The sequence below is a fragment of the Polypterus senegalus genome, chromosome 14, assembly GCF_016835505.1.
Source record: "Polypterus senegalus isolate Bchr_013 chromosome 14, ASM1683550v1, whole genome shotgun sequence".
NCBI classification, from domain to species: domain Eukaryota; kingdom Metazoa; phylum Chordata; class Cladistia; order Polypteriformes; family Polypteridae; genus Polypterus; species Polypterus senegalus.
In genome coordinates, this window is record NC_053167.1 from 145,299,129 (window position 1) to 145,326,728 (window position 27,600).

Consider the following 27,600-nt stretch of genomic DNA (forward strand, 5'->3'; position numbering starts at 1 on the left):
CCCTTCATGGGACACGTCACCATGCGGTCACCACCACTTGTAGGGGTCCCATCACAAGTTCAGTGGAGGGCGGACCCCTCTGGAGGTCCAGCTTGTGGTGAGTCAGTGTGGTGGGCTCACCTACATGAGGAAGACACGCCAGGCAACTCCATGACAAGCACAAGGCAGGGGACGATGACAAGAAAATGTCCAATTCACCGAATCGTGAAGAAATGGAGAGCGGCTGGCAGAGCTGCTATGTCTCGTCACCTTTTTGATGTCACATGTAAGTGGCTTTGTAACCCCCTTTGGGAAATCAAAGACAATTGTCACAGTGGAAGGTGTGTGTGTGGGTCACCCATGGTGACTAAAGTGCACCAGAGCTGGGAACAGAAGTATACACAGTAGTATGGCAGTCCAGACCACTTGACTGACCCACCATAACCCAATGCCAGCATAAAGAACAGAAACTGAAGAAGACAAGTGTGCCGGACCTCCAAGAGACCTCTGAGAACTCTGAAGGAGTCTCAAGCTACAGTGGGTGACACTGGAGAGACTGTGTGGCTAACAACGGTGCCCACCTGGCTGCTTCATTAGTGGCAGCTTTATAGGACAGGGGGCACCAAGGAGACTGTGAGGTCAGCTGGAGGCCCAGGAAGGCGTGTGAGGGTCAAATGACAGCAGCTGGGGTCTGCAAGAAACTGGCACCTCGGCAGAAGACCACGAGCCAAAGCTGGCCAGGAATGGCTGTGAGTGTCCGGCGGAGTCCAAGTCTGGACCTCAATGGAGAACATGTGGCCCTTCATTCACCCGACAGAGCAAAGAGAGAGCTCAGCACACAGACTCAAGGCTGGCACTGCTGCCCTCTGCCAACCTGGAGCGGGTAAACGTGAATCTGAGCAGCTCACTTCAGCTCTTTCTGTCCAGCACCTCCATGAGTCATGCTGGTGGACTCGTCTTCATGGGGTTCCCCATATTTTTGACATGATTGCCCCTCATTTTTAGGACCATATAGTGTGCAGGAAGTGACGCCCCCATGACAGAGCAAACCAATCGGTGTCTTCATCAGAAGTGACAAGAAGGACGTGAAGTTGTGCAGGACGCGTCTGTCAACCCCAGGGGTCCAACCCCCCCAAACTTGATAAAAATGAGAAATCCGGGCAGTTGGGGGGTCGTTTTCTGCGTTATTGAGGTTGCTGATCGCCAATATGACCGTTTTTGGGCGTCTGCTTCTTTGCCGGTGGTCCTCACCCTCTGAGAGTCACTCCTAGAAGGTTCAAGGTGACCACTGATCATTAAGACCATTTCAAGGTCAGTGCTTATAGACATGAGGGTCTTTTTGATTTTTGACCCTTTACTGGGGGTCTAGCTGTCCATAGACCCCCATCAGAGGGTGACAAGTGACACCCTTCTGTCCCGTTTGAGGACATTTTGGCTCTATAGCACACATTTGGAGATTTCACATGTCGGACACGACTTTTGTTGCCCGTCTTTGTGTGTCTTTGAATCGGGGGGCTTATGCCGCTTCGTCCTTTTGTGCTTTAGATGTGTTGGTCATTTAGACCTCTGATCTGCTTTCACTGTGACATTTAAGGGTCTTTGTGTTCTTGTGTTGGCCCACCAAGCACTGCACTCCAGGTTTTCGGCTAACTTTCTTGGATTTTATTTCTCCAAATCTCAGCTCATCTGGTGGGGGGGACTCAGAGTAACCTGACAGCATGAGGCGGACCACCGAGGACCACCACACTCCGTTTTGATTTTGTTCTTGGACTTTATGGCCGACAGTTTGGGTCTGCAGATGGCCCGGCTGGGATGACATGTTTCGCCGGTTTTGTCCGTTCGGTCGAGTTTGCTGAAATGAGACGTTTGTCGTTTCCACGCTTAACTCTGCCGCGGTTTACTGTAATGGGGGTCTCTCGTGTTTCTCTTGATGTTTGTTGGCCACTCATCTTATTATTCCGTTTCAGGTTCAGCACACGCGTGTGTGTGTCGTGTGGCACTCGCATGTTTCAAAGCTATGCCACCTCTGACTGACAGGGGGTGCTGTTTCAGCTTAAGTTGTGTTACAGATGTGGCGGCCTTTGACGGACCACTCAACACTGGGCATGAGCTGGGCTAAAGGATAGCTCAGAGAGGCCTGGTGACAATCAGGGTCCAAGGTCACCTGTCCCCCAATCCCATTTGTGTGTGCCTACTGACCTGAGACCCCTGCCACTTGAAATACTGAAATGAGGCCCAAAGGTGGTGGAGGAAAGACAAACGTAAAACCTCCTCAGGCTGGATGTCCAACTGTGGTGGTCTTGCACAATAGAGGAAAGTTGATCAGAGAAGAGAAAAGATTTAGACAAGCTGTGGTGGGCTGCCATCTCCTCGCCAAGTGTTTAGTCCCACCCAGGATGGGGTATTGACAGGCTGCTTGGCATGAAGGGTGGCACTGTCTGTGTGAAGTTGGTGCTCTGTTTTCCTCCCATTGTGTGTTAAAAGTGGGTATGTACATGACTGGTGCCTGATGCCCACAGCCCTAAACTGGCATCAGCAGGTTTGCCGAGTGGAGCAGATAGAGACGGAGGACATTTCCGCCTTCTTATGCCCGCTGGTGTCGCTCGACGGTTTTAGTCCCGTCTGTCCTCTCACCATGGCCGCACTCAGAGGTGGGCGTGTGACTGGCATCCTCTCCTCTCCTCGTCTCATTCCATCTGCTCGAGGATTTCATGGGGGGGGGGGGACTGAGGGGAGTGGTCGGCCAGCCCCCCCGCACTCCCACGTGGCAGCGCTTTCTTTAGCCGCGGGCTCCGCTCGCCTGTTGTCAGACACAACGGAACACTCGGGATGGCCGCGCCTGCTCTCGTGCCCGTGCTGCTCGCGCTCGTGCTGCGGTGCCGCGCCGCCTCAGGTAAGCAGCCTTGAATTAGGGGTGGCAGGGGCGCGCGCGCCGGTTGTCACCTCCGTGCGGTTTCTGTCGTTTTTTAGCGCAGACCTCGTTTGGTTGATCCAAGAGAAGGCACTCCAGTGTCAGAAGGAGAGCTCGAGACGGATAAGGGGGCATTCTGGGGGGTCGCACAGCGTAATGGAGTGAGGGTGCCAGGGCGGTCGACGTCCCGATTCCCATCACCATCCCAAGTCCGACGCGGACCCCCGTTTGTCTTCCTTTTTATCCGGCGGGGTGTTAAGCCGCTCAGACGGCTTTAGGGTGTATAGCGCCTCGCATGCCAGCTGCCAAGCGGAGCGGCTCTCCGGCGGGACTCCCCAGGGACGCGCTGTCACCTCGCGGCTCCTTGGCTTGGCCTGATGGCACGCGGTAGTGACCTAAATTAACTGCGTGAGCGCGCAGCGGGGACCCGACGGCCGAAGCGCTTCAGACATGCGCAGTTTGCTCAGGTGGCTTTGTTTTCTTGCAGGTCTATGGCCGGTGGCACCAAAAGGGTCGCTTTATCCCCGAGATGGCATCTGGTCCGCCCCAGCAGAGACTGAAGACGGAGCAGGTGGGCCATCATGGGGGACGAGCAGGACACCTGGAGTTCCAGTAATGCAGGGGGGTCCTCCACATACAGCAGTCTCACCTGAGACCACCGCAGCGGTCGACCAGACAGATCCGGGTCTGAGAGCAGTGACCACTTGGTCACCTCGATTTTATGGCACACAGTCTGCTGCCAATGAAGACGTGCCATCCTCAAGTCCAAGTAGGTATACACGGATGGGACATTGGGGTTCAAATCCTACCACTGGCTTGCTGTGCCCATAATCTGCTCATTTGTTGAAATTCCTGCAGGGCACCATATTTGAGAGACACCAGCTGATCTACAGTACCTGGCATTCCCCAGGTGAGAGTGTGTGTGCCAGCAGGTTTGGGCATCAGGAGTGTACAGCACCTTGGCATAACATGGATTCTGATGAATATTCTTATCTGTAAATCAAACCCTCTTTGCAGTTGTGCCCAGAAACAAATTTAAAAATAAAATAAAATAACAAACCATTAAAAATCAAATTCGACAAACTCAGGGCTTTTAAGGTGACTGGCCTTGTTGGGCCAATCCTGGTTTATTTTGCCCAGTTCTCTTTGCTAAATTGCTCCAGCCATGCCAGGCTAGCTGGGTAGCAGCAGTGGGTGGCGTTCCTGAGGTTTCATCACAGATGTCTCATGAGGTTGTGGTCAGGACTGAGACTGGGCCAGCAGTCTTCGAGGGCATCTGCATGTCCTCATTTGCCACAGTCACCTGGCTAGTGTGCCACATCAGAAAGCACACCACCTAAAGGTCCACTTGGTCTTCCACTTTGCAGATTCTTCATAGGCGTAGACCCATTTGTTTCCATAAAGACCTTTAATACACAGCCCAGATGCCAGCTTGACACCCCCAGCGTTGGGCTCTGCCATCTGTTGAGCCACCAGAAACCGCTTTGGGGTCCACTTTTAACTCCATGAGCAAACCGCACTCACTTCGGAATGCAACTTCTCAACGTAAATTAAAAAGAGTAAAACAAACGTCAGGGGGTCGAGGAGGGGGCTGCGTCTGCCCCCGTTACACGATTCACTCTTCTGCAGCCCCACCAGAGCCTGTTAAATATGGGCCTGAGAGAAGAAGCCCATTTCCTGAACCATGGCAGGTCACATCACCCTGTGGAGGCGACAAGTGACTCGGCCTCAAGTTGTGTTCCTCAAGCCGCTGTGTTTGCTGGACGCGGCGTTCCTGTCCTGGACTGGCAGTGCTCTGCCATTCTTGTCGTTTTTTTGGTCTTTCTTCTTCTGTTCCCACAAACAGGACACGTGACAATGGACTTTAAGGCTTGAGGGGTTTTAATGACAGAGGACAAGGAGCTCCCAAGTGATGATTTCAATGCTTCGTTAAATGCAAAATACTGCCATACAGTGTGTGTCCAGCAGGGGGCGCGTGTCCCTCTACAACTGCAGCTTGTACTTCAATATTACGCAGGGGTAACCCACAGTGACGGTACGAAGACACATTGAATGGCAGCTGTCACTCCTGTACATTGCACTACTTACTATAATGTAGTAAAAGGATACGTGTCTGTCATTCTAACAGATGGCGCATCACAAACACTTGCAGTGACACATTTTAATACTACGAATGTTTGTGAAGCGCCATCCGCTGAAATGGCAAATGCGGTGCATTTTATTACTACATGCATTACAAAATCCATTCCAACAGATGGTGCACCGCAAACACATCAACAACTTAATAAAAGGACAGGTGACTGCGTCTCCATCATAGGCCATTTGGTATGGGATTTATAAAAGCAGTGCTAGGTGTTTGTGATGCACCATTTGTTGGAATGAAAACTACATTGCATTCAATTGCTACATGCAGTGTGAACTGCATTCCAACAGATGGGGCACTGCAGACGCTGATTACTTTGATATCGACGCGTCTTTGGCAGGTGGCCCAGCTGGTCATACTGTATATAACCATTCAGCTGGCATTTAGTAGTTCACACTTCTGCACTGGGCTCTTCAGTGGGCTCAAGGGCACCCGCACGTCCAGTTTCTACAGGACTTGTCAAGTTCTTCTCTTAGTGTGGTGGACGAGGTGTCTGAGGTCAAAGGAGGTTAGAGAAGACTTGAGACAGGAACACCTAACATTCATACACAGACTCATCTCGGGGGCGCTGCAGCCCACATTATGCCCTGCGCCAGTCCAGCTGTGAAGTGTGCTTGGTTGGTCTTTTCAGCTGCTTTAATAGTTTTGTTTTAGTTTTTCATTCCCGTTGTTTTTTATTTTATTTCAGTTTACACTTTTTGTTTTCCTGCTCCCACCACGAACCAATCACACACAAGCTTCAAGATGAGTGGGCGGAGCAAAGACAGGTGGCTGGTGCCAGGCTTTCATGTAGAATTTGGGGTTCTGCTGTCACAGCGGAGGAGTTCACATGAACATTTTTAAAGGAACCCCCAACCTGGCAGCCTTGGCGAGGCTGGTGCCCACTATATACACCCACCCACCCATCACCGTGGTCACATTTACACTGGCCTTGTCCATTTCCATCTGTTGGGTACATGTCATTTTTTAAATTATTGCAGATGTCGGGATTGGCCGGCTTTGGGAGGGGGGGGTTTGTCAAGACCCCGATGTCCGCCTTTTCTTGTTTTTATTTTTAACTGCCATGTGCCAGTTGGAGTTGCTTTCCTTGTTGTGCCATCGGTGGATTCTGTTAGGAGGCAGTAATTACATGGCATTAACTGCAGGGATGGCAGTGCCCTTCTATTCAGACCATCCCAGTTAGGCTGGTGAGGTCCAGCTGGTCACCCTTCATAGGTGCCACTCATTACCAATCTTAGGGTAAGAACTGCCACCTGTGTGCCAAGTCTGTGGCTTGAAAGCAGACGAGGACCTCGAGATGCTACTCACAGCCGGGGATCGGTGCTAAGGCGCTATATAGCCCATGTGTACCCACCTGCCGTTAAATGACTGAGTGGATGTTGGTCATTAAGGGTGATCAACTGCCATCTTGTGTCTGCTACAGTGACACCAGTCTAATTGCTGTGAGCCCGGGAGTGGCACTCCTACAATAAAACTTATTATTAATATTAAATGATGGGCAGCAGAGGGTGAGGCCTGCACAAGTGACTGGCAGCAGGTATGTGATGTGGACAGAATGGCATGATGGGGGATGACAACAGGGGTGTGACATAGACATTCCATGCCAGCTTACCACCCGTGACACCCTGGGCCCATGTGAGGTGCCAGACGAGTAAGGTGTCATTGAGTTCAGACTCTCCAGTGGCAACACAGAATTTCATTTTGCAGGTCCCTGCCCTGACCATCCCCTCTCTGTCTGTGTTCAGCCCACAGGTCAATGGCACTGCCAGGCCAGTCACTGGCTACTGCTCCAGCAGCCCCCAGCACAACAGCAGAGGATGTGGCACCCACCCTTAACATTGGTGATGACATGGGTAAGGGTTCACTTTTTTATGTTGGTACCAGGGATGCCACCCTCAGTGGATGGTTCAAGGGTCTCTTATTTTCCTCTATCCAGGTGTGCCACGCCAGTCAGAGAACTCTTTAGGAACCGCAGTGGACCCCCTGGTGACCACAGTTGTCTTCATGATCATCATGGTGGTCCTCGTGGCTGCTGTCCTGTACTTCAAGTCCTGGTACAATGCCAGTCAGGCCACATTTCGTCACCTCCAGGACCTGCCGATGGTCAGTAGTAATACAGGGTGGCAGGTCCTCTGATGGACTTCAGATGTTGGGGGCACCGCTGAGGTTTTCTCTCTCTCTCTCTCTCTCTCTACAGGACGACACAATGGAGAGCGTGCCATTGGCCCGCTGCACCTACTGAGTGGCCTTTTTTTCCCAGAATGCTCTGCTGAGCCTGCACAGTCCTCTCTAAGCCTTGTTTTGTGTCAATGTGACCAGGGGGTCCAACAGATGGGAATGACGGGCATCATTCGGTCACCCAGGGAGGCTGGCACTGCCACCCAGAGCTACAGGTCACTCAGGTTTAGGTCTTCAGCCCCCTTGTCGATTCCTTTTTCTTCTACTTCGCTGTCCTCGAGGTCAGACACTGATGTGGCGGTCACTCTCTGCCCTGAAACGGCAATTGAGGAAGGCAGGACACGTGAGAGCAGTCGGGGGGGCTTGGTCAGCCCACACCACAGCGGCCAGAGGACGGCTTACCTGCACCACGGCCCACGTCTGCCAATGATGACAGCTCATCAGAGCTGCTGAGGTCCCCCAGGCTGAGGTCGGGCTCAGAGTCGTCCACTTCTGATGGCGGCCCACCTAAATGACAATCATTTCCACTGCAGGTTAGGAGTCTCGTCTATGACTGGGAATGGTGGGTGCCAGCCCAGCGCCCAAAAACCTACTAGTGCCAGGCACCATCCCTTCCCAATGTCCAAGTGGGTCAGCTGTGGCACTGCCAGTGTGCCAGGGCTGATTTCCTAACTACTTATTGGTCTTCATGCTACACCCCCCCCAGCCCCCCTTGGATTGGTGGGTGACCCGACTACCACACCATGCAGGTCAGGTGCTGCCCACTTCGTTGTGGAAGGTGGGCACCTGAGATGAACAACAACTAGGGATGAATGCTGCAGCACGATTGGTCAGCATGGCCAACTTTTAACATGCTCACGCCAAGCCAACCCAGATATCTTGGCAACAGACTGGCGATGCCATGACAAACAGAGGACCTTAAAGAAGGTTAGAGATTGGGGCAGACAGAAGCAGGACAGGGCACTAGGTGGGCAGGAGGAGGCTGAAGCAGGTAGAGGTGAAGACAACAACAACAACATTTATTTCTAGAGCACATTTTCATACAAACAGTAGCTCAAAGTGCTTTACATATTAAAGAATAGAAAAATGAAAGACATAATTATAAAACAAAATAAATCAACATTAACATCGAATAAGAGTAAGGTTCAATGGCCAGGGGGGACAGAAAAAACAAAAAAACTCCAGACGGCTGGAGAAAAAATAAAATCTGTAGGGACGACAGCCAAATGGTGTGCTAAACTGGTGCAAGGAGTCTGAGCCACACATTGTACTGGTCAGCACACAGAGTATGGCTACCAACGCAATCAACGACTGATACGAGGGTATAAAAGCCTGGCACAGCTACACGGGCAAAAGGGAGACACCACCTCTGGCATGAGGCACTAAAGACAGGCTTCCTTTGGCCGTATTCCGTTAGCCTTCTATCCTAATGGCCTCTGAGCACTGCCTGGACGCCGTCATCTCCTTTATGTCTCACCCTTCAAGATCATGAAGCACAACGGTCAACCATCAGCCCCGGCATTCTGAGGGTCCCTGCTGGGTCTTTGGAGTCGTCCATTTGAAGTTGGAGCCGCAGGGTAGCTGAACATAAAGCAGCACGTTACCGTAATCCGAGTACTTCAGCTAAGTCATGACGTGCACTTCAGTCGAGGGTCTTGTCATCCCCCCACGGTTACTAACTCAATTAGACCCTCACGGCCCGCATTACACATTTCCCTGGTCACACTTAGTGGGGTGGGCGCCCAAGTGTGAACCTTTACTTTTGAGTGAGCAGAGCCCACCCTACACAATGTGGAGGTGAAAATGCAAAACTGAGCATCTGCAGCCCCCCACATCTCTTCAACATTCGCACAAGAATGTCCAGGTAGATGAACTCCGTCTTTACCTCAGCGAGAGCGAGACGGGCCTTTTTCAGCAGGGACGCCGCTCGTGTTACACATTAGGCAGCGCAGGCCGACGGCCCACCTGACTGGGAAGGGCTCTCGCCCAGAGGAACGCTAGACGACCAACGGCTTTAACGATTTTTAAGATTAACTGTGGGATGGAGGCTCAAACGCCTGTGGTGTCCTCCCCGTACAAAATGTGGCAAAGAGAGGCCTGCACACTGAACAGACACACGGTCAGCTTGACATGTTAGATTTTTTTATTAAGAGTTCTTTTTAGACTTCTGGACCACACTAGAAATGGCTGAGTGTCAGTCCCGTCGTTCACCTTCACTCTCACTGGCTACTAAATACTGAAAGGCCACGTGGCTGCCATCCTCTAGAGAGTAACGTCACTTGTCAGGGGGTAACTGCTTTCACCACTTGAGACAGACAAGTCATTAGCCATTTGTAATGAGGAACGACCCCAACTCTGCAGGCAAGTCATCCGAGGGTCACAGCGGGTTCTGCAAGCTCTCTGGCCAAATGGATGTGTGGTCTGCCACCACCAGAAGAAAGCCCTCGGCCCCAAGGTGTGCTGGCCTTGTGATGCAGCCAGTGGCAGGCCACAGAAGAGGATTTACGTGGCTCCTGGTTCAACTGGACACCCCGCTTTCCCCATTGGCTTTACTCACCAGTCGGCTCCAGGGGGTCCTTCTTGCAGAGGTTCGACTTCCACCCTCTCACTTCCTCCCTCAAATCCTTGATCGATGACCTGCAAGTGAAAGGAAGGCAGAACAGTCGTCAAGCAGAGCACAGATGGAGCCGAGACGGCAGGCCCACTCGACGACGCTACCTTATCTGACTGATCTCCTGCTCGGTGGTGCGATGGCTGCAGACGGCCTGACTGATGTCCAGAGACTGGGACTGGCAGCTGTCGATTAGCTTCTGCAGCATCTGCGATGACAAGACAGTGGCGGTTTAGAGGACCCCTGCTGCCCTAGTGCTCTGGGAGACGCGCTGCTCCCCGGTCTGTGCCTACCTGGCTATTCCTGTCTTGTGTTGCATTGACCTCCCTCAGGTCTGACGTGAGCCTCCCAATGTCCTCTTGGAGCCCCCCTGAGAAGACAGTAAGGCACCGGCGTGTCATGCGCTTTCAGTGGTTTGGTTTGGAAGTGAATCTCATTGTCACACACAATGTGCAGTGTGTGATGATGTCACAGCAAAGATGGCACAAAATTGCAGGAAAACAGACAAGACCTTGGCAGAGCGATGGCACATTCATAATGAGGCGTATAAACAATCCAGAAACACACATAAAGTGCAAAGGGGGAAACCAAAACGGAGACCCCGGCAATACGAGGAGGTGAACGTGTCACTGGTAGAAAATGACAGCTTATGTCACAAAGCCTGAGAAAGGTCTCATCGGAAGTATCCAGTTGCATAAATAAAAATTCAATTCTCCTCTCTTTGTTCTTGTAGCCTTTCAATAGAAACAGAACCTTTTTAATTTTGGAAGTTTCGTCTCATTATGTTGGCAACATCTTTAATAAATGATATAAAAACACACACAATGGCATCACTAAACTCTTTAAATAGAAAACTTAACAGGTTAGGGTGCTAAAAACGAACTTGTGAAACGTCTCGTGTCTTGTATGTTGTGTGCTTTGAGTCAGTCAGCGCAGTGGAAGGTCGGACTCGTGGGGCCGTAAACTGAGGAGTCCTGCTGTGCGCCGAGTGTGTGTGGACTCCACGGTCACTAAACTGCCTCAGAGAGGTTTTGCTTTAGATTCTGTCCTTTGAGCAAATCTAGATATGAATAATAAAAATCTCTCGATTATAAAACAAAAGCCTTGAGACGAGACGATTGCCAAGAGATGTTTTCAAGTCCCGCCCTCCTCTCAGACCCCGCCCTCCTCTCAGACCACGCCCTCTCACTGGTGTGAATGCTTTTGTCATCACAGTTCCTGCACTCTCAGCTCTTATCAATTTTTACATTTTCCTCACTTTAAGTTCCCAATAAAATGACGTATTCTGTCCAAATCTTAGTGAAGAATTTCATCCCGAAGGGTTATCATCAGAAGAAACGAGTACCCGGACAATCCTAGCACCGAGAAACGATGAAGTCAAACAAATTAACATAAAAATCGGTCACACGGCAAATTGATTAAATGTGTATCAATAGGCTCTGCTGAAACAGTTGGTGATGATGGTGAGGAAGATGAAAACATCAACTTACAATATCATGAAGAATATCTACAACCGTTAACACTGTCTGGTCTTCGACTGGCCGAATTACTGTTGTAAGAAGGATGAATCGTAATGTTAGTGCGTAATTTATGTCTGAGTGACGGGCTTTACAAAGGGACAAGATTAGTTGTACTAAAATTGGTCGAATTACTCTGACCTGCAAAATTAACAGGCGACAAGAAAGGTCATGTAGTCCATCGTTCATGAGACACCACAGGAGATCTCGATATGCCATTCGTATTAAAATAACTTTGGCAAAGACAATTAAATCACAGGGACAAACACTGCAGGTCTGACATTGTGGTCAGCAGCACAGGAGCGCCGCAGGGGACTGGACTTTCTCCGGTCCTGTTCAGCCAACATACCTCAGACTTCCAATACAACTCAGAGTCCTGCCAAAGTCGAGCAAAAGTTCGCTGACGACACTGCTATGGTGGGCTGCATCAGGAGTGGGTGTGGTGTTATGGGTCCACAGCTTTTTTTAAATAAATAATCACCGCTCTCGCTGCGGCTTAGCTTCCATAAGAACGTTTTAACCTCGTTTTAAAAGGATTGTTATTTTTGTGTGTGTTTTTACCTCCACGTTTTTCTTTTAATGGATTATTTATTTATTGAACTATTTATTTAATGAAGAATTCAAAGCACTTTCTTTACATGGAACACGGTTTTGTTTTGATTGTTTCTTTTAATAAAAGCACTTTTGCACATCTTTACCATCCCCTTGCTCAAATGTTGTCTCACTGTTTAGCTCACTCAGTAACATTATCGACGGTGTTGGGTTCAAGGGCTTCCAAATATCAGATGGGAGCGTGGAGCCAGAACCCACATCGTCACAGTGGGCCGGAGGAGGAGTATAGGAACCTAATCAAGGACTTTGTTAAATGGTGCGACTCAAACCACAACTGAACACCAGCAAAACCAAGGAGCTGGCGGTGGATTTTAGGAGGACCAGGCACCTCATGGACCCCGTGATCATCAGAGGTGACTGTGCAGAGGGTGCAGACCTATAAATACCTGGGAGTGCAGCTGGATGATAAACTGGACTGGACTGTCAATACTGATGGTCTGTGCAAGAGAGGACAGAGCCGACTATACTTCATTAGAAGGTTGGTGTCCTTCAACATCTGCAATAAGATGCTGCAGATGTTCTACCAGACGGTTGAGGTGAGCGCCCTCTTCTATTTGGTGGTGTGCCGAGGAGGCAGCATAAAGAAGAGGGACAAACTGGTGAGGAAGGCAGGCTCTATTGTAGGCACGGAGCTGGACAGTTTGACATCCGTGGCAGAGCGATGGGCGCTGAATAGACTCCTGTCAATCATGGAGAATCCACGGCATCCACTGAACAGGATCATCTCCAGACTGCTGTCACCGTCCTGCTCCACTGACAGACTGAGGAGACCCCACACTATGTGACTCGGGGGGTAAACGTTAACATTCTACAAGATTATAGACTGTTAGATCTGCCTCACACTCTCCACCTTGCACTTCTAATATTTTTTTTAATATTGCTTTTTATATCAGTATGCTGCTGCTGGAGTATGTGAATTTCCCCTTGGGATTAATAAAGTATCTATCTAACATTCAAAAAAGTCAGTTTATTTAATAGAGAGAAAGAAACAATATTCACTCATGGGCAGTTATACGTTGCATTGTTACGATGAAAGTCAAACATGGAATCAAAATTCAATGCGAGAGACAAAGAGTTAACTCCAAATATTATTTTTACTTAAGCTTTACAGTAAAAGTGTAAGTTTAAAAAGTATTGGCATGTTAATTTCAAAGCCAAACAGAACAAAAACGTATAAGACAATGAATACCTTAAACGCAACATGAAACATCATTTTTGTTCAATTTCTTATGTTTTACTATTTTTTTTACTGGTTAATCACTCGCTGTAATGTAACACAGTTAGGTCTGATATCCATGTGTAACAATTCCCATGAAAATAACAATCCATTTAAACTGTACATACGCGAGCGGCAGAGGCATGGAGTGGCTAGCGAGTGAAGTGAGCAAGGGGCAGAGCCCCCTAGTAATTAATAAAAAGAGTAACATGGACGGTGGATATTATTCCAAAGCCAAACAGAACTCCTCCAGTTTGGTTTCAAACTGAAAACGAAACAAGAGGTAATATGGTGGCTCGGCTTTAAGTGGCACTTAGGACAATTACAATCTGTAAGCACCCTAAAGACACCGTCACCCCACCCAATGCTGTGCTTCATGGACGCCTCCCTCTTCTTTGTCATTGGCCTCAACATCCTCATGCGATTTCTTTCTTTATTTTTTTAACTTTCTGATTGTACTTTTGTTATTTTTGTTTTTATAAGTAGTTACACTTTGTATCTTGTTATTTGTAGGCTGCTATTTACAGTAAACTACTTCAGAAATAAAAGACCTCAGTTTTTAAATATAAAGTCTGCATATTGTCTAAGCTGGAGCTAGTAGTGAAACGATACTCGTAACTAATGCACTGTTTGAGTAAATGCAAAAGCACACTTTACAAATACAAAGAAGCAATTGACCCTACCAGTACCACTCCACTGGCATTACTCTGTACCCACCCCAAGTACTGTTTGGCTAGTAGCTAGAAAAGCATCTGCGGCCCACCAGCACGTGCCTAGTCCAAAGTGTTAATTAGACCCTCCATTTTGAGTCCAGTTATACTGCACTTCACCTGCCGTTCCGCTAACTGACTCTGGACTTCGCATCGGTCTGATTGAGATTTCCGTCAATTTTAATAACAGTTAATAAGCCACTTACTAATCTTCTGCTTCATGTTTGCTGCCTCTCTTTGCAGGGTCTCCGATTCTTCTCTCAGAAGATACCTGGCACAACAAGGAGCAATAAGAGTGCTTAGTAGGATGGGCTGACCCCACACCCCCCCCTCCCCAGTATCTGACACCCCCCAGTCACTGCCTTACCGGTCTCGGCCATCGTATTGACCTCGGTCTGCCTGTCTCCTTAGCTCCTCCTTCAGACTGTACAGTTCGGTGGACACGTCTTTCCTCCAGTCCTCTACTCTGCGCTCTAGCAGGTCCCTCGAGTCCCTCCTGCCTGAATCAAGATGGCGCAGCCGGCGGATTTCATCTGGAAAGCAGTGTGGAAGAAGTCTTTAAACAACATGTAGTGTGAAGGGAGTCAAAAAGATGGAAGCCATCACAAGCCACGTCACTCAGTAGACAGCCGAGGATAAACAGCTGCATTTTATTAGCTTAATGCAAAAGTGAAAAATGGCTACACCTACATGGGGACAAGTGTGCAGAGAACTCGTGCTACTGTGGTCTACCCTATAGAAGCTGAAGCTGATGTGTGTACAGTTTTAGCAGAAGTCCTCATCTTTATAACTCTAGTATCCTTCATTTTTAATAGAAACAAGCAGTGCATGTAGGTGACTACAAAAACACACATCACTGTGGCCCGGAGATGAACGGATCGCCGTCACCTTGTTACCTTGCAGCAGGGCAGGAAACTTTAGAAATGGACTGTGTGTTTAAGTCTATACAGAACCCATTTTTAAATCTGCACTCGCTGCACACCATTCATTATCAAGCATTAAGAAGAAGTTCTGTGCAGCTCAATGACAGAACACCAGTACAGGGGTCGGCCAGGCTGTCCAGGGCAGACTTCAAATCCACCAGCAAGGAGATTTGCTCTGTTTAGGTTACCAGCCCAGTTGGTGTGCAGGTCTGTTGCATGAAATGGGGTTTTGCCAAATGAGAAGGCCTTGGCTGAGGGTCAACACCAACGCTACACACTCACCTTCAAGGGACTGAATGCGCTGCTGCTGTCGCTCGCTGTCCTTTTCCAACCGCCACACCGTGTGAGAGAGAACGTCGACAGCCTGCGTTAAGAAGACCGCATAACATTTATTACAATTTGTGCCAAAGTGGGGAAGAGAAAACAATAAAAATCTGGCCAGGCAAAGCTCAAAATAAAAAAAAAAAAACAAGAGTTAGTGTGTGTCTGACTGCTGCCGCTAAACAACTGTAACTTCTGGGTAAAAGGAAATCAAAGCAGGACCACCAGGTCAAGAATTAAAAACCGAGGGGATGAACTGAAATGAGAAGCTCCACTGAGACTAAGGGCTTATTATACAGAAGAGTGTGCCTCTGTTTCTGCAAATACAGTTGTACCTCGGTAAACGTCCGCTTTGGAAGAAGTTCAACTTGGTATACGACCTTCGTTTGGAATGTTAGAACACCGCGCGCTACCCAAGTGTGCCTCTCTCGAGACAAAGCCACGACTGCCCACGAGTGTCGGTACGCCAGTTGCTAGCATTCAGTGAACAACCTGCGCTATACTCTGTGAATTTTCACGTGATTTTGTGTTTTTTCGAGTAAATTTGAATTGATTGAATTAAAAAGTATGAAGGTGGCATGCGTATCTGGGACTTGGCTGCTGCATACCGTATGCTGAGAACGACGGTATCTACGATTGTGAAAAACAAAGACGTTATTAAAAATTAAAGTGAGGTTAAATTTTCATTTATTTCATCTAATTGCTTTTGTATTTATGTATTTTAGTATTAAGCAGTGTTTTAATTATTTTATACAACCCCATCAATGTATAATATGCCAATAACAAAAGGATTTTTTTTCTTGGGAACAGGTTAATCATTTATCCTTTATTTCTTATGGGAAAAACTTGTTTGGTAGAAGTCAAAGGATCAGGAGCGGATTAAGGACGCATACCACCGACAGTACCACTGTACTCCGTCATCATGAGTGCCATCAGGTTTGTGTTCTAATACTTGATACATCATTTAATAATTTATGAACTGTGCCCGTTCTTTAGAGAGCTTTAGAGTATTCTTACCAGTAAAATACAACTAAAGGTATAAACGGCCGTGCAGTTTGTGTGCACAGATATAAAATGACCGTTTGCAGTAAATTACTTAGGCTTTGAAAAGGGGTAACAAAACCTGTAATGCTGCTGCCACTCGGTGCCCGGTGGTCTGCTTCAGCCAGGATTGTGTTTGTTATTCTCTTTTTAATGAACGGTTTTCATGGAAGTTTGGTGAATGAACATCGTTACGTTTCTGTGTTTATGAACTCTGCTTATGCTCCTTGTGTCCTGAGGATGGGAGCCACCATTACCTCACTGCTGATGGACGCGTCCCAACTGCCTTTCGTAGTTCAATTTAATGTGCAAGTCCCTCAGCGTTCACTTTGAGGGTTTGACTGATCATTTCTGTACAGATTTATTTTTCTGATAATTGTTAATTTTTTTTTAAGATTTCGTAGTCCTGAATTCTGAATTAAAGACTTCTTGATACTCTTGGATTATCTTTTCAGGCAAACACTTTCAGCATCAATTTCACTTTGTTTTTTTCTTCTTGGCTTTCCCCTTTTCTTTTGTTCATGTAATAAAATCGTTTCATATTAAGCACACTGTTGTGCCTTTGTCCTTTTAATCCACTAGTTTACGGTTTCCCTCTCCCTTAAAGTGCATTCTGAACTATTTTGTAATTTTAAAAGCCTGCCTATTGAGGTTGGGGCCAGGCTGCCTGGGGTAAGGCCTCCTTCTAGGAGTCTGGTTTTTGTATATTTTTTAGGCCTGGTCATTCCATTTTGCAACGGCTTTAACTTAACAACAGGAAAGAGGAAAACCCCAGCACTGTAACTGGTGAAGGTACTTATAAAGTCTGAGGTTGGCAAAATGGCTGCTCAGCCTTGACAATCCAACAGAAGGCAGGTGGGTGTGTGTGTGTATTTGAGTTTTGAACAAAGGTCTGGCACTCAATCTGTCACAGTGACAATTCACTTTATCCAATCCTCACTTCAAATAACAAGCATTCAAGAGGCCGAATCTGAAACTGGTCAGCCTTTTGACAACATGCCTTACTGGTCAGTGGGGTTAATCACACATGTGTTTGTACTGCCACTCGTTCCTAGTGTGCTACTCAAAAAATGACCCCCAACAAGACTAATCATTGATTTAAAGCAACAGAATTGTGAACATGTAATGTCAGACAGATGCGTTATGCCCGTCATTAGCTTTCTTAGTTCACTACACCAGCCAGCCAGCCAGCCAGCCTGCCTATCACCAGCTGCACTAAGGCTCACTTAGGTCACCTTGTGTCCAGTCCATGAAGAATAAGAAACCTAACATTTAATCAAGAGAGACACTTCAGGAATACCCTGGATGGGGTCTCAGACAAAACTCCTTTGTCCCCAGTGGAACTCCAAAGTGGGGGGTGGACAAGGCTTGGCAAGGACACTTCAGGAGTCAACTCTCTTCGGTTTATTCCACCAAGGATAGGGTCTACCAAAAAGAAAAAAAGAAAGCAATTTTGAAATCAAGACAAAATTATAGAAATACACAGTTAGTCCACACGCCATACTCAGGGGTCCTGGTCATGTAAGACGGCTCTGCCAAAGAACAGAGGCACATTGTGGCAATCGTAAAGTGGCCCCATGTGTTTGTGTACACCCTCTGATGGCGCTTTGTCCACATCAGTCGTTCCTTGTGCTTGATGCTACCAGTAAAGGCTCCGGCCTGCCACGACTCCCATTTAGGTGTGACAGTGATAGGTTAGTGATTTGGGGACTCTTGGAGTCAATACTGTCAGGCAAATTTCAGCTTCATCATAATTCTCTTCTGGTCATTTCTGAGGTCTTGAGCAGTAAGCTAAAACAGGGCCCTATGATTTCTATGATGCGGAAAACACGGACGGAATCACGGAATTAACACTTAAAAACGGATATTAGATTTAAAAATGGAAATGTGAGGAATTTAGGGACTGAAGGGGTGACCGTTGCAAAACTTCCCAATAAATTAAACGATTGAATACTCTGTAGTTCTATCACTCAGATACTGTTTTCTAGTTTATTGTTTTTGAAGCAAACGCAATTCTTTGTGGAAATCAGTTGCACTTCTATCTGTTTGTGTGCGCGTTTCGTTAAAAGGAACATGAATTAGCTCGCTGCACAAGACAGAAATGTCAAATCTAGCAATATCAGATAGTCTAACTACATCAAAAATACTAAAACACGAGCTTAACTGCAAAACTGAGGGCACAGCAATATCTCTGCGACTTTTATGAATCTTTTCTGCAAGTTTTGCCAGTGTACCATAGACTGGACAAGAAAAGATTGTCGCAATGACCACGTCAAATCTAAAACCCATCTCAAGAACAAGACGACATTAAGATCAGAAAGTGTACCCCTTCAGGTAACAACAGAGGAAACCACAAAAGCGTCAGATGCAAGACACCAGTTTGTGCCCACGTGAGTCAGACATACCACTTGAAAAAATGACAAAGATGTGTCCCAGTCGACGTAATCGATGACGCAGATTTTTTTTTTTTTATTGTTGATGCGTCATAAACAGAACCTTCAATAGAGGCTCCAGTCACAAAGATCCACATTGGTTTTTGTAACTGCAATGCACTACATGAACGTCGGGGGGGCAGTATCGTCGTTTGTCAAGACGCACACAGTCCTACCAATGCAAGCATCCTGGAGCTGTGATGCCGCCGCCGTCTCTCGAGAGGTACGTTTTGGCAAGTAAAGTTAGTGTCACGTGTTAACGTTGATGTTTGTGCTATAATGTGTATATCATGGTTTCGACAATGATCGTTAACCCTTAAACCCACACATACACTCACCTAAAGGATTATTAGGAACACCTGTTCAATTTCTCATTAACGCAATTATCTAATCATCCAATCACATGGCAGTTGCTTCAATGCATTTAGGGTGTGGTCCTGGTCAAGACAATCTCCTGAACTCCAAACTGAATATCAGATTTAAGCAATTTGGAGCGTGGCATGGTTGTTGGTGCCAGACGGGCCGGTCCGAGTATTTCACAATCTGCTCAGTTACTGGGATTTTCGCGCACAACCATTTCTAGGGTTTACAAAGAATGGTGTGAAAAGGGAAAAACATCCAGTATGCGGCAGTCCTGTGGGCGAAAATGTCTTGTTGATGCTAGAGGTCAGAGGAGAATGAATGGGCCGACTGATTCAAGCTGATAGAAGAGCAACTTTGACTGAAATAACCACTCGTTACAACCGAGGTATGCAGCAAAGCATTTGTGAAGCCACAACACGCACAACCTTGAGGCGGATGGGCTACAACAGCAGAAGACCCCACCGGGTACCACTCATCTCCACTACAAATAGGAAAAAGAGGCTACAATTTGCACGAGCTCACCAAAATTGGACAGTTGAAGACTGGAAAAATGTTGCCTGGTCTGATGAGTCTCGATTTCTGTTGAGACATTCAAATGGTAGAGTCAGAATTTGGCGTAAACAGAATGAGAACATGGATCCATCATGCCTTGTTACCACTGTGCAGGCTGGTGGTGGTGGTGTAATGGTGTGGGGGATGTTTTCTTGGCACACTTTAGGCCCCTCAGTGCCAATTGGGCATCGTTTAAATGCCATGGGCTACCTGAGCATTGTTTCTGACCATGTCCATCCCTTCATGACCACCATGTACCCATCCTCTGATGGCTACTTCCAGCAGGATAATGCACCATGTCACAAAGCTCGAATCATTTCAAATTGGTTTCTTGAACATGACAATGAGTTCACTGTACTAAAATGGCCCCCACAGTCACCAGATCTCAACCCAATAGAGCATCTTTGGGATGTGGTGGAACGGGAGCTTCGTGCCCTGGATGTGCATCCCACAAATCTCCATCAACTGCAAGATGCTATCCTATCAATATGGGCCAACATTTCTAAAGAATGCTTTCAGCACCTCGTTGAATCAATGCCACGTAGAATTAAGGCAGTTCTGAAGGTGAAAGGGGGTCAAACACCGTATTAGTATGGTGGTCCTAATAATCCTTTAGGTGAGTGTACTTGGGTGTTAATGCACCCCTGGACGCCAAATACTTTTTAGCTGACCTTTTTAAGTAAACGTCACAATTCACAAAGAAAATGTGAAATTTTAACGGAACAGGTTTTTTTTTCATGCAAAGAGCATCACAATTACTGCAACGCTGATCATTTTACAGACTGCAAATGAACTGTAAAAACTATTAAAAAAAAACCAAAACTACTGCAGCAATCTATTACTACATGTTCAATAAGCAACTGAAGTCATCGATGAAATTCAGTAACTCACCGAGCCAACTGCGCTTGAACTCGCTGCACGCAAACACACACACAGAGGTAAACGCTGATGATCGCAGGCTCGTCTAGTGCAGCGGCTCAAGCCCAGAGACAGTGAGGCTGCAGCTCTGCCGGGGCCCGCAGTGGTCATGAGCTGGCAGCTCAACGAATATACGGCACTGAACGATCAGCTCCGCGTGCTGGCAAATTGCACTGAGAAACAACTTGAGCCGGTTGTGGAGTTCAATGAATGTCCATCGCCAAATATACTCCGCTTCGGCGTGCTTCCAAATTGTGCTGGAAACCGACTCTGGCTGGTTGTGGCGTTCAACAAATGTACTTTTCTGAATATACTCGGCTCTGGTGTGCTGGCAGTAATTAGCTTGCTACATATTTTAGTCCATTATTGTTTTTTTATTTTGGCATAATAGAGTACATGATGTGATAAACTACAACACTTTTCTTTCAGAGTGTGATGATTAAAACATCATTCTTATGTATTCCTGCTCCCTCTGAGCGTCTCTTCTCAGCAGCTGGGAACACTGGCTCATTGTAGGAGAGAGGCCTCCTCACACCAGAGCACGTCGAAACGCTCACATTCCTGCACTGCAATCAGGAATATATGAAGCGAATCTTTTATAAACTGTACATTACTGTTTGATTTTATTTCAATTGAAGCTTTATTTAAACTTTAGGACTTTAAGACACACCAGTGGCCATTCCTGGTTAAGTTAAATGCACTTTGTGTTTAAAAAGACTCCGTGCACTTTAGTTTGTATTGTTTAATGTATTTCTTTTTATTGTGATGGTCACACCAATATAAAAACATCGGCTTATTTTTAAATTCATATGTTTCACTGCTTGTTATTTTAATTTGATTATTCTTCATTAGCTCTACTTGACTTTATTAACTTCTCTCAGTTTACCTCTCTGTCAAGATGTTCATGTCACCCGTGTGTGTGTTAGGCCACCAATTATGTTGTCTGTTAGGCTTTGTTTCTCTGAATTCACTGTCGTAATCTTCTTTATTTTATTTATTTGGTTTGTACAATGCCATATACTGTATACCGTGACGTTCTTTCTATTATTCTGTAAGTGCCTTGAGCATGGGAAAGGCGCTATATAAATAAAATGTATTATTATTTTAATTGCGTTAATGCAGAGACATCAGGGTTCACACTTGGACAGACGTGAGCAGATAAGGTAAGGCAGGCACTGGAGCTCAGAACAAGATGTGCAACCACAGGTCGCAGGCATGAAACAATCGTGACTAATCGGGAAGAAAAATTGAACGATTAGTCGACTACCAAAATAAGCATTAGTTGCAGCCCTAGGAGGCGCAATGCCAGCAAATGAGAGCCATCTTAGTCAAAGTCATTGGCCCTGTGTCTTTGAACAACATATGGATGGCGTTCTTCAAAAGATTTGTGGTAAGAAAATCTGTTGTAGTTGATGAAGGCACAGACAGCCAAGAGCACCGCGTTCTCATCATAGCGACAGCCGAGTAAACGTTTGTCTGTATAGTGTAGGCAGTTCTAATGGACGTGACGTATTTACTGTGAATCTTATACAGGTTAACTAACCGCTAGTAACAGTCTTTCCTGTAGAAACACGTTATTGGTGAATGGCACTGGTTGTTAACAGGTTCCATTTTTAAAAATTAACAACGATGTTTCCGATTTAATAAATGTTTGGCCTGGCAGGGACGAGACACGTGACGCCCACATTTGACTCTTCTGTTGTAAACTCAGCCCTACAAATCTGGGCAGAAGAGCAGGTGTCTCCTCAGACACAATGAGCCCTTAAAAGGGGGTCTCTTTCTTTTTGTAAAAGTGAAGTTCACCTTCATCTCAGACTAGTAGACAACTCTGGAGTGTCAGCGTCATGGAGGATCTGGGCTCCTACCTGATGAATGGAACTGCAAGGTAAGGTTCATTTATGCTAGTGTGCCGTTTCATTAAAAGGTGATTCCATAGGACCCTGCTAAAATACGTCCCCATGTGTAGATGAAACAGGAACTTCTCATCTGTTAATTTTGACTAAAAGGAAATACGACCAGCAAATAGTTTTGTGTTTTTCAATTTCTACACCAACACAAGTTTTGGTTCGCACCTTACTCAGGCCATCTGCCGACTCAATATTCCAAAACAGTTCCTTCTAAATGACCTTCAGGGCCACAGTGTCCTCCAGCCATGTAAGCATTATGAACAGAATCCCCTCTAGTGTAGATCAAAATTGAACAAACATTTAATAAAGACTGTGACTGTGGTGTGTGGGAAGGTCACAGCTGCCCCTCTTACCTTTCGGTGCACTTCCTGTTGAGATAAGTCTCTCCTGTAAAAGGGAGAAATAAAACTATTAGACTTGGCGCTGAAAATCTAATAATAATAATAATAATGTCATTCACATTGCACCTTTCCCAACCTCGTTATGTTCCACAGATATACAAAAGGGTACAAGAGGAAGAAAAGCACAGAGAAAGACACAAACTCAAATCAATCACTAGACACAATATGAACGATAAACACAAGAACCAAAGTTCTGAGTTAGAATACGAGACTCGGAGTCCGTCTGTGTGTTGGCGTCTTCTCAGGGACTGAGGCCTGTTAACTGCATGGCGTATTTCCACCGCTCTCTCGCCGAGTGCCTCAGTGGCGTACTGTCAAGTCCTGTCCAGGTCCTTGTGTTACTCCAGTAGTTTCTTCTCCTTCCTCTTGCATATTTTTGTTAAATCTTTCCTTCTATAATGCAATATCTTGTATTATTTTTGCCTACGTGTCCAAAGTATTTGTTTTCTTCCTTTAGCATTTCTCACCTCCAAGCTCTCTCTCAATTTATGAAGAACCTCTTCATTAGCAATTCTCTCGGTCCACAATGAACTTGGAATGGGCCTGCAAGTCCACATCTCAAATGTGTGAGACCCTCTCTCTCTGTCTCTGGAGCACACCTGCACTTTAATCCCCCTAAAGACCGAGACCCCCACTATCACCACCTCTCTCTTTCTGGGAGCTGGTTTTAAGGTGGGGCTCCTCATCCCTGCCTACCACCTCAGAACCATCAGAGACACCGTCCAGCTCTGCAAGGACCTGATAATGGTTTGACGGCCCCGGCCAGTGTGCACCCTTTACCTTACACCTTGTGACCCACCTATCTCTACTTATTTGACACCTTCTGGCCCCCCAGGTCCCTGAGATCTTCCACCTCTCGACTGCCTGCTGCTTGTCCTCCTGTTACGTTAATGTTACTTTTCTCCGTCTCTTCTCCTAACTTTGCGTTTCTCTTATTCCTTTGTTAACTGTTTGTATTCCCCCCATATCACTGAACCCTTAGGCTGTCGCCCACCTAAACGTCTCTACTCAGTGCCGGATTTAGACTTGATAAGGCCCTGAGCTATTTGAGACATGGGGCCCTTTATAAGTATATATGACAATTGCTCACTCGGACAATTTGTTTTGGGGGCCCTAACCTATAGCTTGTGTAGCTTATACGTAAATCCTGCACTGTCTCTACTTCCAGACCACTAAGAACTAAAATAAATAAATATATAAATACAACTTGTTGAGTGAATATTCACTGCTCGGTAGTTTCTTATCTGCTCCTACAGCCCCTTGCGCCTGACCGGGGGTCTTAACGCTGGCCACTGACCTGCGCGCCGCTGAGCCTTCACCTTTTTTGCCGCAGGCCGCGTCTTCTTTCGTTTTAAACTACGAACTCACGGTTATGATGCGGTTATTTACTTACAAATGTCAATCAGTTACTGCTGTGCCTCTTCAACGCTAATTCAAATAGAAATAACAAAAACAAGTTCACATAATAAGTAACTTTTCCAAGCAGACCCCCAAACACCCAGCTACTTCTGCTCCTGTGTGGACAAAATTTAAAAAAAGCACAAAAAATCATTTTAAAGGGGGAAAAAAGCTTTAAAAACTCCTGCACGGTTCCTTAGTGGTAAAGAAATCACACGTTTATAGGAGCCAAATGTATTTTTAATGAACTCTCACACAAAACCTCTCAGCTGCCTCTGTCGTTTGCCGACTTGACGTCAGCACGTCCTTCATTACGCCCGCCAGCACCAATCACGGCCCAGTCCTCGGAGGCACGGCGAAGGCCCGATGTGGAGTTGTGAATCACCTGCCAAGAGCTAAGACATCAATTCTGACAGGACGTCCACCGGTCGAGAGCTCAAAGTCAATGCAGGGTGTGATAAAAACACGGACAAGCTTCTCAGTATCGAAAAAGAGGGAGTGCAAATGACCAAACCCTGGACATGTGGCGGAGTGGGAAGTAAGAACATTTAAAAACAGAACTTGTGCGTGTTAAAAAAAGAAAAGGAAGAACGAGAAATCACACCAACTCTTCTTGAATATCATCATCTCTCTGAGAGTCAAAGTCTCAAGCATCCAACGTGTTCAGCTACTCGTCTGCACTTCAGATTCCACATCAGCGTTCCTGCATTTTTAAAAGCTACTACCCTGGCACTAGTACCACCAGAGCAGAGATCAGGCCACTTGACCCTAATCCGTCAGACCTTAAGAGGAGCCACTCCACACACTGTTGGCATGTCATACCTCCCTGCCTTGGTGTAATGGAAGGATTTTTCTAAAGAGAGGGGGGGGATCAAGAGAGCAGATGGGCGTTGGTCGCTCAGCGCGAAACCCAGCTGCATTAATAATGTTTTGGGAGAAACAGCCGGGAATGTTCTAAAGATACAGCCATGGCTATGTAAGGAGTTGTTTTTCACTTCGAGAAGCTTTTTTCACATGTAAGCATATTACTGTGTCTTCTGGTATCAAGCACTAGTCTCAAGGCCGAGTAGAAGAAAAACATAGCGCCGTGTCCCGTGGAAGGAGGGGGTGTGAGAAACTGATCACTTCTGCATACACTGCTTCCACGTAGGCCGCTTTTGGGCAAGGACATCTAATTAGTATATAAGGGAAGGTTCCGCCCTCAGTTTCTTTGGATGCTCAACCGTGGGGAAAGGCGCAACCGCCCGGTCTTATCTGATAAAAGGCACATGGGTTGATCCTCTGACGAGACTGACATGCGGGCTCCCTCAGTCTACTGGTCTAGGATGATGGCTCTGGGTCTTTTGATGTATGTTACTGTATGTATGTATGTTACTGTAAGTATAAGTTTGTCTCTTTAAGCATATATATTTATTTCTATAACCCATTCATATGTATTTATATGTTATAATTGAATAAGTAAATTTTATTTAAGTAACGGACCTCTTCTCTCTGATTCTTTGCCTACTTATGTTCTAATCCCTTGAACCATTTTCCCAAATCAAAACACTTGGACACACTCAAGCACCAGATCCTCCTCGTCACCACTAAGATTACCCTCAGGAGATCGCAGTCCTCCCTCTTGGGCAGATCCTCCTGTGTGTTCTGGCAAGACGACAGGTGAAGTGTCTCGATGCATGCTCAATAATCCAGGTAAGGAAATTCTAGAAAGATGATTCTGTTCATCTGGACATGTTTTCTTCCCCGATGCGTTTCAACACTCATCCAAGTGACTTCCTAAGAGACAGAGGAAGTCACTTGGATGAGTGATGAAACGTTTCAGAAAAAAACTTATGTCCAGATGAACAGAATCATCTTTCTAGGAAGAGAGGTGAAGGGTTCACTAGGGGTGCCTCAAGCAGCAGGGCTGGTCCTCTCCTCTCCATACTCTTCCTCATTAGGTCCCATCATCCCATGCTACGATTGCTGAAATCAGGTTAATGTCGGAGATGCACAGACGTACCCGTTGTTCCCTCCACAGGGCCACACGCTGTCAATTAGAATCCTGCACGTCTAACTTATATAGCAACCTGGATGAAGGAGCACACCATCTTCAGCTCAACCTGGCAAACACGGACCTCCTTGTTATCCCAGCTCATCCATCTAGTCGACCCCCTAATTTCTGTTCAGCCTATCACATTATCGCCAACAGCCACCAAGTCTGTACGTAACCTCGGTGGTCAGTGACCCTTGAGAAGCCATGTTGCAGTGGTCTCCTGAGCTTGCTCGTTCGCTCTGTACAACATCTACAAGATCAGACCGAGAACGCAGCACAATTGCTGGTCCAGACTTTGGTCCTGTCACATCTGGAGTACCAGCCGCCGCACAAGATTCAAATGCAGGGCACGTCTGGTGTTGAGTCAGCCGAGATGGGCACATGCCTGTCCTTCCTTTTAATCACCACACTGGCTTCCTGTCTTACTTTCAAATCCTTGCTGCTCGCCTACCGACAGCGGCTACACAGGCGAGGACACTCGGGAGGCCCTCCGCTCCTCCTCGAGCACTCGTGTCTGCTGCTGCCATCACATCTCCGCCCAGACGAATGAGCTGCCCACCTCCACTCGAAATTCCTTCTCCTTTAACGACCCCCATGTCGTCTCTCTGTATTTCATCACCTAAATATTGTAAGTTGCTGGCATTTCGTTCTCAGCTCTGCACTCTTGGTGGTCAGTTTCGTCAGCGACCCCTCTTGTCACACTTGCTCCTGTACAGCCCCCCACACTGAAGCTTACTCAATTATGTCCTCCTGTTTTGTAAGTCGCTTTGGACAAACGCGTCTGCTAAGCTCGTAAATGTAAACAATCGGCCCCGCTCGCCAACAGCAATGGCCGCGTCTGCAAAGCGCTAGCGGCGGCAGCAGTAACTTCGCCAGTGCTTTCCACACGAACACCAGCGCTTGTCCTTCTCCTGCACGACTCAGTGCCACCTTATTTCATTTGCTCAAACGCGACATTAAAGGTTCTGCCTTCAGCGATGTGCCGTGTCTCCTCTTTCATTATTGGAGTTTACCGCCGGCGCCGAACGCTTTGTACTCACCCGGATCCGCTCCGCACTGCCGTCTGTGGCCGACATTATAGACTTCAGCTGCAAGTCCCACGTCCCCGAGGAGCCGGACGCAAACATCTCTTCACGAACGGTCAGCGATGATAAGCCGCTGCGATTACTTCAAGAGCGCGAAAAATGAAGTGGACGCCGCCATGTTCCCCCCTCCCCCGTGAGCACTTCCGTCTGCAGTCGCCGGGTCGAGTAACTCCACTATCGTTTTGCTTTGTGCGCAATGGCTTTGTCTCCCGGGGCTCCTGTGATGACGCTACGATAAGGTTGTTAACGAAAGAAACAAAAAGTGTTCTTGGAAGTTGCCATGGTTAAGCGTCCGGATATGACGCACACATCCTGCGCCACCAGGTTGTCGCACGTGTGTTTTTGCG

The 27,600-nt window shown here is 47.0% G+C and overlaps 2 protein-coding genes across 2 annotated transcripts; one reads left to right on the forward strand and one right to left on the reverse strand.

Annotated features, from left to right (window-relative positions):
- Window positions 1–1,208: 1,208 nt before the first annotated feature.
- LOC120515250 lies at window positions 1,209–7,319 on the forward strand. The gene is made up of 5 exons (XM_039736071.1): window positions 1,209–2,872; window positions 3,378–3,659; window positions 6,779–6,886; window positions 6,970–7,136; window positions 7,231–7,319. Exons 1-5 carry the CDS (start codon window positions 2,809–2,811, stop codon window positions 7,273–7,275), a joined length of 666 nt encoding a protein of 221 aa, XP_039592005.1. The 5' UTR covers window positions 1,209–2,808; the 3' UTR covers window positions 7,276–7,319.
- LOC120515248 lies at window positions 3,740–27,537 on the reverse strand. The gene is made up of 11 exons (XM_039736068.1): window positions 27,209–27,537; window positions 22,688–22,721; window positions 17,463–17,587; window positions 15,083–15,164; window positions 14,245–14,410; window positions 14,084–14,148; window positions 10,116–10,192; window positions 9,930–10,030; window positions 9,769–9,848; window positions 7,614–7,718; window positions 3,740–7,524 (listed from the first exon to the last, which is right to left on the reverse strand). Exons 1-11 carry the CDS (start codon window positions 27,293–27,295, stop codon window positions 7,421–7,423), a joined length of 1,026 nt encoding a protein of 341 aa, XP_039592002.1. The 5' UTR covers window positions 27,296–27,537; the 3' UTR covers window positions 3,740–7,420.
- Window positions 27,538–27,600: the final 63 nt, after the last annotated feature.

Coding starts and splice junctions, on each gene's coding strand:
- LOC120515250 (XM_039736071.1), top strand. CDS start 2,809: ATGGCCGCGCCTGCTCTCGTGCCCGTGCTGCTCGCGCTCGTGCTGCGG. Junction 6,887..6,969: donor TAACATTGGTGATGACATGG/GTAAGGGTTCAC, acceptor TCCTCTATCCAG/GTGTGCCACGCCAGTCAGAG. Junction 7,137..7,230: donor ACCTCCAGGACCTGCCGATG/GTCAGTAGTAAT, acceptor CTCTCTCTACAG/GACGACACAATGGAGAGCGT.
- LOC120515248 (XM_039736068.1), bottom strand. CDS start 27,295: ATGTTTGCGTCCGGCTCCTCGGGGACGTGGGACTTGCAGCTGAAGTCT. Junction 22,722..27,208: donor GCAGTGCGGAGCGGATCCGG/GTGAGTACAAAG, acceptor TCCCTTTTACAG/GAGAGACTTATCTCAACAGG. Junction 9,849..9,929: donor CAGGAGATCAGTCAGATAAG/GTAGCGTCGTCG, acceptor TTTCACTTGCAG/GTCATCGATCAAGGATTTGA.